The 14,520-nt window shown below is 33.2% G+C and overlaps 2 protein-coding genes and 1 pseudogene across 4 annotated transcripts; 1 reads left to right on the top strand and 2 right to left on the bottom strand.

The window, feature by feature from the left end:
• The first annotated feature begins 360 nt into the window (after window positions 1-360).
• LOC132162588 (uncharacterized) lies at window positions 361-3,524 on the top strand. 2 transcript variants are annotated; one of them, XM_059572849.2, is made up of 7 exons: window positions 361-429; window positions 1,045-1,423; window positions 1,574-1,659; window positions 1,996-2,142; window positions 2,590-2,721; window positions 2,854-3,132; window positions 3,222-3,524. In XM_059572849.2, exons 1-7 carry the CDS (start codon window positions 376-378, stop codon window positions 3,477-3,479), a joined length of 1,335 nt encoding a protein of 444 aa, XP_059428832.2. In that variant the 5' UTR covers window positions 361-375; the 3' UTR covers window positions 3,480-3,524. The 2 variants fall into 2 exon arrangements, with proteins under 2 accessions (XP_059428832.2, XP_059428831.2); XM_059572848.2 differs by having other exon boundaries at window positions 1,045-1,659.
• Window positions 3,525-7,500: 3,976 nt separating this feature from the next.
• LOC132162096 (non-specific lipid-transfer protein-like) lies at window positions 7,501-8,361 on the bottom strand (annotated as a pseudogene). Its single transcript, XR_015909357.1, has 2 exons — window positions 7,841-8,361; window positions 7,501-7,710 (listed from the first exon to the last, which is right to left on the bottom strand). The product of XR_015909357.1 is annotated as a non-specific lipid-transfer protein-like (transcript).
• Window positions 8,362-12,385: 4,024 nt separating this feature from the next.
• On the bottom strand, window positions 12,386-13,160 carry LTP6 (lipid transfer protein 6). The gene is made up of 2 exons (XM_059607390.2): window positions 12,741-13,160; window positions 12,386-12,602 (listed from the first exon to the last, which is right to left on the bottom strand). The coding sequence occupies exons 1-2, from the start codon at window positions 13,091-13,093 to the stop codon at window positions 12,593-12,595; spliced, it is 363 nt and encodes a 120-aa protein (XP_059463373.2). The 5' UTR covers window positions 13,094-13,160; the 3' UTR covers window positions 12,386-12,592.
• Window positions 13,161-14,520: the final 1,360 nt, after the last annotated feature.

The raw sequence follows: 14,520 nt of genomic DNA, 5'->3' as shown, positions 1-14,520 counted from the left end.
GTGTGAAAAATTATCAGCATTTATGTCAAGTGTCATGTTAAAGTTGTATCGAAACATAAGTATAAGATTATAGGTCAATCTTCTCTATATACATTTAATTGAATTAGTCAAATATTTTAATATTAATCTACTAATTTTATATTAAGCTTGTATTTGGATTCAAATATGGTTAAAGAAACTATCAGCCGTGGATGCTCATCCTACGATCAAAGAGTAATGTACGTTAGATTTGATTCAGTACACACGTTAACACTCTAAGCGATATGAACCCCTAGTGAGATAGTTTCGCGCCCTTTTTACACGAAAAGTACACGCCATTAATTTCCGAAGTAGCTTCTCTAGGAAGTCTCACACATCATCGCCGTTGGGCTCAGAATGAAGAAATCGACGAGGAGATCTTCCGCCGGAGCTCCGGAAGGTCGAGACTCGGTACGGTTTTACTCTCTTTATATCTCTCGTTATCGTCTCTATCGTGTGGATCTAATTCAATCATTTGTTTGGTTGCTGAGAAAGTTGAGAGGAAAAGAAAAGAAATTGAAGCTTAATAACTTTGTGATCTATTTAGGCTTAAAAAGCTAAATTTGAATGTCGTTATTTCCTGTACTTTACTTAATTGGTGTATTTTCTTTGACATTAAAAAATATTGACATCAATTAAGTTATATTAGTTGGTTTTTAGCATATTCTGATGTGTTCGAAGCATCAAATTGAGTTATGAATCTATTGCGGCGAAAAAATTCGCTCTGTTCTAGTATTGTCACAAAAAATGGACTAATAATTTTTCGGATATGGCTAGTTGTGGGTTACATTCGATTGTTCTTCAGGGGTCATGATATTGACTATGTACACTGCCAAGTGTTCTTATTTGCTTTTGATGTTAGCGGTTAGCATAGGGAAAATTTTGAATCTTTTAGCCAAATTTGAAGTGTGGGCAACCAGGAATTTTACTTGGATATAGTTTGAATGTTTGGATTTCTCTTTTTGAAGGGCTTATTTGTGCAAAATGCACTCGTCTAAATGTGTGTGTGTGTGTGTGTGTGTGCAGAATGGGAATTTCAGTACTAGATTTTCCTTGCCATCATTTGTGAAGCGAGTGAGTAAACTCACGGATGATCAAAGAAGTGCAATAAGGAAGATGGGTTTTGGAAATCTGCTGGAAATGCCTAGTCATAGGCTTAGAAAAAACTTATTGGTGGAGCTGATGGAAAAGTGGAGTTGTGAGAAGCTTGCTTTTGAACTTATGCCTGGTGAAATTCCCATTACTCGGATGGATGTTGCGTTGATTTTGGGGCTTCGTGTAGTAGGTAAACCTGTAGTCTTGATTGATGAAGAACCTTTTACTGATATAGAGAAGGAATATGGTGCTGTTTTGTGGAAGAGGAAGATAACAGTTGCATCACTTCAAAGCAGACTTGATGCTCTTGGTGGGGTGGTTAATGATGATTTTGTTAGGACTTTTATACTATTTATATTTGGGACTTTTCTTTTCCCAAATGCCAATGGAAAAGTAAATTCCCGTTATCTTTCTTATCTTAAAAATTTGGATGATTTCTGTCATTATGCCTGGGGTGCAGCTGTTGTTGATGATATAGTCAGCTGGCTGAACAAAAGAAAAGAGACAAATATACAATATGTGGGAGGTTGTCTTATATTTCTCCAAGTAAGTTTCTCGGTTTCACAAATTTATCATGTGTTGGCTGTACTTGAGGGCTTAATGACTTAATCACACCCATTAAATTTTTTCATAGGTATTTGAATGACTCATTAATCATAATATAATCCCTTTGTTTTGCTTATCTAGTAAAATTTCTGACGTAACACTGCATCTTTAAATAGTTTACTACTTTGTAAGTTGAACATTGAGATTATAGAATAAAAGTTTAGTATCTGCAATATAATGTTAAAAAACCTTTCACTTTCATCAGAAGTTGTATTTTAATTAAAGCTATGGAATTTTCGGACGGTATTTTGATATTTGCTATATTCTTGTGAACAGATATGGTCTTATGAGCATATCAACATAGCTCGGCCTGCTTTACGCAATAGCTGCTTGACATTTCCTCGAATATGCCAATGGGACAATAGTGGGTCCTATGATAGACACTGGTTTGCTACAAAGTTTAAAGACCTTGAGGATCATCAGGTAGTACAAAATCTGACTACCAATTTCAACTCAACTAAAGTGAACTTTTAATTCAACTGATTGGGGTTGGCTACATGTCTACAGCTTTGTTTTTTAGCCTATTTGAAGACCATAATCTCTACTATTCTTTGACAAGTGTGTCATTTGTTACCTATACCAATCTTTCATGTTTTTAGTTATTTAATTGTAGTTTGAACTGTCCTTGAGCTAGCATTGGAATCATTCAACCTTCATAGTCTAGCATGTGTTTGGCTTTGACTGAAGCCAACCAAAAAAGAAAAGATTTGTTTTCTTATATTCTGAAACTTGAGATCTGCTAAAGTGTTATACTGTTTGAACCCCTGTTACTATATCTTGTGGTAGTTTCTGATGTATGAAATTGTCATACTTTCGGTTTTCTTTTACTCCAGTTGGATGCTAATAAACTATGTCTATTGCATATCTTAGGTAATTTGGAAGCTTCAACCAACTTCTGGTGAGTTAGAAATCGATTTAGTAAGAGAATTAATGGAGGAACAATATGTTGAGAGGGAGCTTCTCAGACCACAACACTGTTCAACCCCTTTTCCAATTGTTCATGTGAGTCCTTTGTTGTTGATTAATTAATTTGACATAAGCCATTCATTCTTACTTAAGTTTGACATAAGCCATTGTTGTTGAACTTCAACAAAAAGATGAAAAGAAGTAAAACTGTGCTTTTCTATTTAATAGGGGGGTAACTTGAGAATCAGATCTCAAGTAATGGAACAAGACGTTGTTGGAGTGAAAATTGAATCAGGTAGAAGCACATGGAAACATGAATCAGATACAAGCATTGTTAATGAAGTGAACATGGTAAAAGAGATCGATTCGGAGCAGCCGAAAGCGTTAGAAAATGCTCCAGGTACAGTAACTAGAACTATGGATTTTCCATCTACATCAGGTTGCATGTCAAATACACACAAGGAGCAGATGGAGCTAAATTTTTCCTCAAATTTGACTGCAGTTGATGTGAGAACAAAGCTTTTTTTCTTGTTTTCTGTATGTTTATCATCCTGTAATTTTTATATTTGGAAAAGGAATGATTTTTCTTTATTCAGGAGGATGACCCAAGAACAAGAATTCGGATATTGGAAGAGCAAAATATGGAATTGAAGACGGAGATGGAGAATCTGAGAAGAGAAAATATAATTTTGAAAGATCGGCTCTTGTTAAGTTCACAGTTAGAAGAGCAGAATGTAGAGCTGAAGAAAGAGTTGGATTACTTGAGAAGAGAATGCTTGTCATCAAATAATCTTGTGCTTAGACTAGAGAGAGTTTTATTGGACGAGGATGTAAATGCTGCAGTAGAAACATAGACTTCCACTTACTAAGGGGGAGAATATTTTTTCTTTCAAAAAATAAAATAAAATAAAAACGATTTGAATTTATTCATTAACCATTTTCTTTTCTTTTCAAAAAAAAAAAAGAAGGTATTTTTGTAATTAATTTATTGGATAATTTTTTTTTTTTTTTAAGGAAAAAAGCTACAATGGCCCTAGGTTTTACCTTTATCAAATTGTTCCTTAACACTTAAAATTTATCAAATCGCTCTCAATGATTTGCACCATTATCAAATAACTCTCTCTGTTTGCCTTCTATTAGCATTTTAATGGTGATCTAGGTCTAAATAATTTAAATAATTTTCTTTAATTTTCCATTTGTTTTAGGCAGAGGGGCCGAAGCCCAAAACACATATAAGGTCATCCAATCCTCACCGGCCCATAGGATGAAGCCCATGCTTTTGGGCCAGCTAATCCGCACAACCGGAAAGCCCTATTAAAGCAGCTAGAGTCCACCAGCTTGGTGATGCATTGCATGCTCCAGCCCATTCTTTCTGGGTCCTATCCGGCTTATATTCAGAAAAAATTTCGTTTCGTACGGTTTTTTTGCTTTCCGTACAGTTTATTAATTTGTTAAATGTCCCTTTACCATGTGAAATTCATATGCTTTATTTATTAATATTAAAAAAAAAAAAATAGAAACCTAGACTAGGGTGATTGTGAGCCCTGTAGGCTGCGCTTCCCCTGTTGGAAAGGCAGGCATCGTAAATTGAGATTTTCTACAATTAATTATTTGAGTTGCACGCAATGATGACAACTCTACATAAAAAAATCGTAGGGCCCTCCTACCCTTTAGCAGCCTAAAGTGCCGGACTCATTAATTGTAAGGAATTCTTATTAGTGGCACGTAGCCATTCCTAAATAGAGGGTCGACTAAGGGGTCACGAGTCATAGTCAACAATAAATGGGGTGATATTTTTTTTTTTTGTTGTTGTTTTATTTTTATTTGTTTACATTTTTAATATGAGCAACATAATTATATTTTTGTCCATTTTTATTTATTTGAAAAAAAAAATAGATAGAAATTCTTAAAATTAAAATATTTGTAAAATTAAAATCCAAGAATCAAACCTCAAAATCACATAAAACAAAGAAAAGTCATAACATATTTTCTCATTTAAAAGAAAATGGAGTGGGGATAAACATATTGCTTATATGTGGATCAAGGAAGAATTGGGCGTGTGAGTGGAAATCAAGTTTATATGGGGCATGAGGAAGATGTTAGGCTGTAGTTGGCCGGCTTTAATTAAATGCTTTGTCTCATTCTCTAAAGTTTCTCCCACTTTCTTTTTTTTTTTTAAATTTTTTTTGGACATGTTCACATAAGGAGATAAAAGGAAAAAAAACGATTTGAATTAGTGATTACCGCTTTATAAAACGTAATCTCCATTTGATTAACCTACCCTTTAGGGACCACGCTTAATGTACTTGAACTTATTTTTTGAAAATAATTTCCTTGTTCATTCATTCATAAAAAAACAGCCAAAGCATTACAACTCTAAACAACAAGAGTTTAATGCTCTAGAAATACAATATGGTAGATACAACAAGAAATTTCTTCTATTCATACCTTATTCATGATTTGATTGACCTTAAACTTTCTTAGCCCATGTGCAGCAAAATTAGCTTCCCTTTTGATATGTTAGATCCGGCAACCATGAATGAACTTTAAAACCTCTCTAATATCCTCCACAATTTGTCGGTATCTTATCCAACTTGGACCATCTTCTTTAAAAGCATTGATAACCTCCAATGAATTACCCTCCAAAATAATGCCTACGAACTTGAACTTCTTAGATGCTCTAACGGCCAAGCAATTAGGAACCCAGGATTGGGGATAAAACTCATTTTGTTTCTCTATCAACATACCTTTTTTTTGAACAATTGAAAGATGTCTTTTCAATCTTCGCAGATCTTACATATATTTACAAAGATAAATGCATTACGAAACAATTTTAAAAAAATTATTTGTGTTTTTTATTAATACAGTGATTATGCATGTCCAACATTCACTTGAAACAAACAAAGTTAGGCCCAAATTAAGGGCAAAACTAGAATGTTTAGATTGGGAGGAACAAAATTTAAAAAATAAAAAATAAAAAATGAGGGAACAAAAGTTAATTTTTAAAAAAATAATAAAAAATTGGGAACCACCCTTTGGCTTGGAGCACAGGGATGGTTCCGCCCCGATGGCAATCGAAGGTGACGTCGGAACAAAGCCCTTTGTATTTCTTAGACAAGCAAAAAAATTGTAGGGCTATTTTTTTTTTTTTTTTAATTGAGATGTAAATATACATAACACTAAAAGTTTAAAAGCATTTACATCCGGTTCATTAAATATTTATAAAAGAAAAAGAAAAAGAAATTTTTTTTTTTCAATTTCAGCTATCAGTTTTTAAATTTTATTTAAAATATTAAAATTTTTTTATTCTCTATTTTCATTATTCTTAAAGATTTGAGAATCAAATTGATGTACTTATTAGTTTTTATAATGTATTATTGAGCTACAATACTAAGTAAATTTGCTGAGATAAGCTAACCAATTTTTCGGTTTTTTATTATTTTTTTAATACAGTACTAGTTAAAATATTTGTTTTTTAACCGACAAATGTGAATGGTGAGGCGCAGTGAATTGTGACTAGGCCGGTCATTGGACCCAATAATTTCATCGCTGCATTTATGGTTTGATTTGACACCCCTGGCCTGGACCTAACACCAAACTTGCTTGCAGGGAGCAGGTTCATTTAGTGTATTTATGGGGCAGACAACTATACCCCTCTAAATACAATGAACCCAGGATCCGTTTCCAATTCCAAAAGTATTTCCAATTATAAATTATTAAAATTATATCATATTTTTATCTATTTTAGTGGGTCTCAAAAATGCAATAATAAATTTATAAAAATAAATAAATGAGATGAAAATGATGTGGGACTATGACTATGACTTATCTGCAATTACAAGTGCAACTCAAAATCTGGTTGTTAAGACACCAATTCAAACATGGAGTCTCACAATAACAATTTGTTTTATTATTATTATTATTATTATATATAAGAAGTTTAATAGTGTTACCATTAAAATTTGAGCAGCTTATGTCCCTGTCAATTTTACTATATTTCAAATAAAATAGAAATGGTTTATTTTATAGTTTGAATTGATCATTACATAGTTAATTGTGTAGATGTACTTATTAAATTGGACTAGTGCCTAGTGGGGTGTTTTATTTATATATTTATTTAATTTTTCTTGAGCAAGTGGTAAGTGGTAGGGATCAGTACAATGTACGTACACAATAATAATGGAAACACGGCATCACATACTGGATTGAAATCACCCTTCACAACAGCTTGCCAGAAAAGAGAAAAAACGCCTAATAATAGATGGTAACACATTTCTTTACTTATGTGTCACGTCTTGTAAGATAGCAATATATTTTTTAAAATAATAAATTTTATAGGATGATCACACTTTGCTTGAAAACCAACTTAATTTTCTTTTCTGAAAAGATTTTTTCTTTATTTTATAACATCCGGCTCACTAAATAAAAAATATATATATATATTTTTTAAAAATTTTAATTATCAATTTTTTTACTTTATAATTTAACTATCCAATGTCAATATTCCATTTAAAAAAGATTTCTTTTATCTATTTTTTAATATTTAGATTGATTTTTTTATTAATTTATATATGCATTTGTTGGGTTACAAATTTACATTAACAGCTATCCATATTGTGATATAATTTTATGGTATTAAAATATGATTTTTTTAGCCCTGCTTAGTTACTTCAATGCTTTGGTTCCACTGTCACATCCTTTATTTCTTTGGTCACATTTAATTAGATCTGGAGAAGACAAAACACGTAACGTTCACCGACAACGACTTAAAACGACAATCACCCCCACGTATAGAACTATCAGTAATACGTGTCGGCGTCCGATTGAAAATTTGAAACTACGTATTAATAACTGAAAAACAAAGAGAGAGAGAGAGAGAGAGAAGTAGTATTAATTTATTTTAGCATAAACGTGTCCAGTACAGTACATGATGTAATACGACAGCAAACGAAACATAAACGACTCCCACGTGAGGAGCCACGTAGGTATGGGCCCAACACCCATTTTATTCTCCTGCTAGCTAGTAGCTAACTACTACATCCCGCACGTGGCTGACTATTGCTTCTTCATCGACCTCATTTGATGCTGCAACACAAAAACAAACGAATTTCAAAAATCAGTACGTTAATTATAAACACTCTGTCTGTTAAACTTTTTGTCGTAAAACATTCTTATAAAAAACATAAAAACATTATATATATAAATAGGAGCTTACGTTTTGCAGTTGGTGGAGGTGCTGATCTTGTAAGGAATTCTAACATTACACTTGGCAGGGAGGCCAGCAATAAGAGAACGATTGACACCGGCGATGGCGCCAGCGGCTTTCTTCAAGCAATCGCAGGCTTCCCGGCGGTGGTCTTGGCGGAACTACTGAGGGAAGAAATCCCTTTGCAGCAGGCTGAAGGGACGGCCCCACTACCATTACTCTTAACGTAGGTTATGCAGGACGCCAGGCTGCCGACAACCTGGTTACATGATATGGAAGCCTGAGCAAGTGGTGCACATACCATCATGCACATGAGCACCATGCAAGTAAGCCTGATGAGGATGATGGAGCTAGCCATGATCGATGCTTAATTTGGAGCGCTTGATTAAATTTAGAACTAGATCATCTGGTGTTTATATAGAAAGAATTAGTGGTTGGTTAATTAGTAACTTAATTTGTTGGATTGGAGAGTCTAGGGAATTTAACTAGATCTGGTAGTTGTAATATTAATTCATTAATGATTTGTTTGACTCAACTCATCTGCATTCCCACGCTTGCTTAATTTACATATGCATGGTTGAGTCCCTTAATGACCTTTGGTTAATTATGATAATCTCTCAAATCTATAGGATTCATCTCACCGTCCATTTGGTTGTTCGCGTGAGTAATCATAAGTTTCCTTTTTTCTAATAACCCCAACAAAAGATTATAAAAACTCGAAAACAAGAAAAAAGAAAAAGAAAAAGGAGGAAGTATAAAGGAGATCGGGAGGAGGAAGAGTACACGAGGTTTGTCGGGGGGGAAGAGCAAAACCTAAATGAGTTATGGCGGAGGATTTTGTTTAGCTGAGCGAAAAGAAGGCTTTTCACCGAGAGAAGAGGTTAATGGCTGCTAGGCTATTGACTTGTCCAGGCCTACTTGGTTTCGGTTGTACGTGTAACGTGTGGGTGTGATTATTTGGAATGTTCGCAATTGCATCCGTATATTAAGTAATAGGCTAGCCTTTTGTGCCTATTTTAGTCTTTTTTTTTTTCTTTTTTTTTTGGCATTCTTTGGGTCTTTATCCGGGCCTATTTTAAATGATATTGAAAATAATTTGAGCCCATTTTTACTGTTTTGAGCTTGTTTAATGTTTTTTTAAGCCACAATATTTAGAAAAATATATTGATTTCACATTACTTTTGAAAATAAATGTGAACATTACCTATACCTAACCAAAACAACGTTATTTTGGTGAATTTATATATATATATATATATATATATATATAAAATGTATGCAGAACCGCATCTGTATACTCTAAAACTGTTATTCGCATTGGCATCCGCATATGCGAATAATGGTTTTTGTTAACCGTATCCACATATGTGGATAATGTTTTTTGCTAATCTCATCTGCATCCACATGTATGAATAGTAAATAGTTGCGGATAGCAGATAGCGGATGCAGGTGCTTAATATTTGTCTGCATGTATACCTAGGGGCAAACCCAGGCCTTGGGGTGTGAGGGGCGAATGTTCCCCAAAAATTTTCAAAATTTGTCTTCAACTATTCCTACTTTATAAATTTGTCCTCCCAAAATGATACTTTTATCCCCTCAAAATAATATTTGTGTCCCCCTTAAAATACCTTATTTATTTAGTCTTCCTCCATATTCTAGATCGCTAGAAACTCAATTTGATTTGGGACTTTTAGTGGTTATTTTTTGAGTGCTTATTTTGTAGTCATTTGGGTTATAATATTTGTTTCGGAATCACAAGTTAAATAATTTAATCATTTATAAGTGCACCATGGGTGCCTGACCACTCCCTTGGGGGTGTCGATGATGACAGGGAGCTACTAGAGACAACGGTTGGTGACAGTGGTCAATGACAGCAAAGGGATCTCAAAGACGGCGGCTGATGGTTGCCGATGACAACTCAATGAATGATTTGTTTATTTTGTAAAAAAAATTAGGCCATTACATTATTTGGAAAATAGCTATTCATTACATTTTTAAGAAGAATATGTAACATGATTTTCCATACCATTTGGTGCAAAGGAAATTGGTTTATTCTACCTGATCAGGACTATAGTAGTAGCATTTGTCTGCCAAGAACCTAGATACTTCCTCAAGTCTGACTCAACCTTATCAGAGCATGAGTGAGATTTAAGAGCATTCACATGCAATGGGCTCTCTATATTAAGTTTTTCCCAACAAACCTAATAAAAACTCATGAAAATATTCATTTAACAAGCTCCCTTATTTAATTAATGGGTTAAATACCAAATACCCCCTGGGGTTTGGTACCTTTATTTTTACCCCATTGGAGTTTCATTTTTATCACAGGACCCTCCTAGGGTTTTGATAAAGGACCAAGTTAGTCAATCCGTTAGTTAATCGTTAGGACTGACACGTGGACCAATCAGATGTTGACACGTGGCATATATTTAATTTTTTTTTTAATTAAAAAAAAAGTATTATTATTATTATTTTTTTAAAAAAAAAAAAAAAGAAAAAAAATTGGGGTGGCTTTTTTTTTTAAAAAAAAAAAAAATTTAAAAATTAAATATGTGTCACGTGTCAACATCTGATTGGTCCACGTGTCAGTCCTAACGGTCAACTAACGGATGAACTAACTTGGTCATTTATCAAAACCCCAAGGGGGTCCTGTGATAAAAATGAAACCCCAGGAGGGTAAAAATAAAGGTATCAAACCCGATGGGGTATTTGATATTTAACCCTTAATTTATATTTAACTATTGTCATTCATGCTTCCTATATTTCAAGAGCCAAAAAGCTAAAGTTATATAATTTTTTATGCTTATTTTTTACTATCCTTTCTCTTAGTTGGTTCAAAACTAATAAAAATAATAATATTTAACTAAAGTAGAGAAATGTACAGAAAATTTGATGTTTTATTACTTTGAAAAGTAACTCTTTAAATTTGAAAAAATGAATTTTTCTTTTTAAATTTAACTTTTATTTGAAGAGCCTATTATGAATGCTCTAAGGTATCTATACTAATACGATAAAAAATTCACATTCCAAGAGTTGGAACTCTCACCTTAATATACGCCAAACCACTTTGAAAATTTATTAGGGTACTAAACCAACACCATTAATGTTGATAATGAGACTTGGCTTGAATAATGCTATAGATCACCCCTCCCTCATCATTCCCTATATGCTCAATATTTATTTGGTGCGTCTTTGGCATTTAGTGTGTAGAGGTTAATTTTTTAATTGTAAATTTGTAAGACTGCCACATAGGCATAAAAAAGAAGAAGTGATAAATCGAATTACTTTTCAATTGATTTTTTTTTCGCTGGAGAACCAACCTATGCTAGGTATGTACTTTCAATGAGAGAGTGGGTGTCCTTTGGAGGCCGGTCAATTAATGTAATTACAATTCCAACCCACATAATAATGCCCTAAAAAAAAAAAAAAAAGGGAAAGTATGGGTGTGTTTGAAAAAGGGCTTAAAAAAAAGAGTGAATTCAAACTGTGATTTTTTTATTTGAATAATAATAAAAAAATTATTAATGTAATATAAAAAGTAAAAAATATTAGAGTTAATTTTGAGATAAATTTTTTAAATCTTTGGCTTCAGTCCAATCCTTATACCTTCACATCTGCAGCATTGAAAGTGATGATAAAGAGAACACGGGCGTGATGCACACACCCGTATTTATTAATATATATATATAAAATTAAAATATTAAAAAATATATTATTTTAATATTAAAAAATATTAAAAAACACGGGTTACGTGTTCTCCCTATCATCACTAGCAACAATGGACTAGTGGAACCCATTGATTCATAAATGACAGGGATCAGTACAAAGTACACAATAATAATGGAAACATGCACGCTCTCACATACTACTGGATTGAAATGCACCCTTCACGACAACTCACTCTTTTTTTTTTTTTCCTTTCCTTCAATGGCTCTGATTTGGTGAGAAAAACTTGTCACAATAATGCAGTAGAGTCGAGAAAGTTCCCTCACCAATTCCCCCTTAGTTCACATCTTACAAATTACACTATTTTCAGAAATTATTTGCGATCACCACGAGGGACCCTTTTCAAAGATGCCCACATCTAAATTTTTATTCTTATTATTATTTTTGTGAAAATAACTTTACTTACTTACTTACTTACTTATAGTTAAAAAATTATTTATTATTTTTTTCTTCTATTTTAGTTATCAATTTTTTTCAAATTATTTACATTTCATTTCTTATTTTAATGATCCAATGTTAATATTCCATTTAAATTATTTCTTTTATCTACTCTTTACTATTTAGATTGATTTTTTTATTAATTTATATATGCATTTGTTGAGTTACAAATTTACAGTAACAACTGGCCATATTGTGATATAATTTATGGTATTAAAATATGATTTTTAGCCTTGCTACTGTTTAACTGTCACATCCTTGATTTCTTTCGTCACATTTAATTAGATCTGGAGACTGGAGTAGACAAAATACGTTCACCGACAACGATTTAAAACGACAATCACATCTACAAGTCTTTTATTACTTATTAATTAATAGCGGAAAAAAATAGAGAGAGAAGTAGTATTAATATTTATTTAGCATATCTACTGCATAAACGTGTCCAGTACAGTACATGATGAAATACGACAGCAAACGAAACATAAACGACTCCCACGTAAGGAGCCACGTAGGTATGGGCCTAACACCCATTTTATTCTCATGCTATCAAATTACTACTAGTACATCCCGTGGCTGATTATTGCTTCTCCGTTGACCTCATTTGACGCTGCAACACAAAAACAAACGAATTTTAAGAAAAAATTAGAACTGAATTACAAATTTCGCTCCGTTTGTAATAATTTTTGTCGTAAAACATTCTTATAAAAAACATAAAAACATTATATATATATGAATAGGAGCTTACGTTTTGCAGTTGGTGGAGGTGCTGATCTTGTAAGGAACGTTAACTCCACACTTGCCGGGGAGGCCAGCAATAATAGCAGGGTTGACACTGGAGACGGCGCCAGCGGCTTTCTTCAAGCACTCGCAGACGGCCTGGCGGTCGGGGGTGGTCTTGGCGGCACTGTTGATGGCAGAAATCCCTTTGCAGCAGGCTGGAGGGACGGGCCCACTACCCGGATTCCTAACGTAGGTTATGCAAGATACCAAGTTGCCAGTAACCGAGCCACATGATATGGCAGCGTGGGCGAGCGGTGCAGAAACCATCATGGAGATGAGAACCATGCAAGTAATCCTAAGGACGATGGAGCTAGCCATGACTATTATGAAATACTTGGGCTGTGCCTGTGTCTTTAATTTGATCAGTGCTTGAGTAACTTAGCACCTAGATCTGGTGTTTATATAGAAACAATTTGTGGTTGGATTGAAGAGTGAATTGAAGTTAGTAATTGGTTGGTAGTTGGAATAATTCAATGCTTTGGTTGACTCAGCTCATCTGCATTCCCACGCTTTGTTTACATATGGTTGAGAGTCCCTTAATTAATGACGTTTAGTTAGGATAATTTTTTGGGCTCTTAAAAATATTAAAAAATTAATCTGTTTAGTTGTATTTAAGTTATTTGGATGAGAAGTTATTTGATATTCATGTCTTATTCTTTTATTAAGAGATGAATATTAAAATGATGTGAAGTTTATTTATCAGAAACGATTAACGAATATTAATGAATAAATTTCACATCATTTTAATACTTTTCTCTCGGTAAGAAAAAAATTGTACTAATAACATTTCTCTATTTCGATTGTCCGAACCTTCGTTTGTACGAAATGTAAATTCTCATATCGAGAGAGTTTGGAATGTAAATTCCGTGTAGAGAGATGAGAATGGAGATTAATTCTCATCTAAGAAAGTTTTTGTTACCTTAAATGAACAAAACTACCCTTACTTTATCATTTTTTATAAGTGTGCTAATCGTCCTCGTAATCCTTAAGCTTTCTTAATCCTCAAACCTGTTTTTTCGTAAGCTTTGCTTTTTTGCTATTGTCCCCACTATTTTCCCTTCTCTAATAAATTGTTCTTGGCATGACCACTCATAAGTTTGCTTTCTCAGTAAGCTTGCTTTTTTGTTTTTGTGCCAATTATTTTATTTATAAATTTGGTCTAGTAAAGTTGCGTTCCTACTGATTAATTAGGGGGTAATAATTATTTCAACCAAGAAAATGAACAAATGATTGCGCTGTTAAGTTTTTTTTTTTTTTTCCTCTACTCTTGCTTATCAGTGATTTGGTGCTTTGCGTCCTTTTCAATCGTTCCCACTATTAAATGTTTTTCTGTAAGTTCTGTTTGGTTTGCTAGAAACTATTTCTTGCAAATGTGGGTGTATATTTCTGCTTGGTGATCTTCAATGCGTTGTGTTTGTTGAAATTTTTTGTCGCATAGATTGAAATCGTTTATTAGAATGCATGCTTATAACATTCATCTTGGGCGCTAAGTTTATTGTTTGCTCTAAAATTAAAAAAAAAAATACATATAGTACTATATATATTGAACCTCAATTTTACATCCTTTTGTGACAAACAACATCTTGAGAGAAATATAAGGATATTTTGACAATTAGTATAAATAATTCATATAGGGTACTTAAGAATAAACTAAATATGAGAATCTCATATTCTCGGAAATACTATTAAATTTCTAATAATTTCCAGAAGTGGGTAAGTCACATTCAATTCCCGAGAATTCAAAT

This window comes from Corylus avellana, chromosome 10 (assembly GCF_965113065.1).
Source record: "Corylus avellana chromosome 10, dhCorAvel1.hap1.2, whole genome shotgun sequence".
Lineage (NCBI taxonomy): Eukaryota > Viridiplantae > Streptophyta > Magnoliopsida > Fagales > Betulaceae > Corylus > Corylus avellana.
The sequence above is the reverse complement of the archived record's forward strand: the minus strand, read 5'-3'. Positions and strand labels throughout refer to the sequence as shown.

What these genes read in the sequence shown, in the direction of transcription:
- LOC132162588 (XM_059572848.2), top strand. Translation starts at nt 376, where the DNA reads ATGAAGAAATCGACGAGGAGATCTTCCGCCGGAGCTCCGGAAGGTCGA. An exon ending in CCCCTTTTCCAATTGTTCAT is followed by an intron (nt 2,722 to 2,853) that starts GTGAGTCCTTTG and finishes TCTATTTAATAG; the next exon opens with GGGGGTAACTTGAGAATCAG. An exon ending in CAAATTTGACTGCAGTTGAT is followed by an intron (nt 3,133 to 3,221) that starts GTGAGAACAAAG and finishes TTCTTTATTCAG; the next exon opens with GAGGATGACCCAAGAACAAG.
- LTP6 (XM_059607390.2), bottom strand. Translation starts at nt 13,093, where the DNA reads ATGGCTAGCTCCATCGTCCTTAGGATTACTTGCATGGTTCTCATCTCC.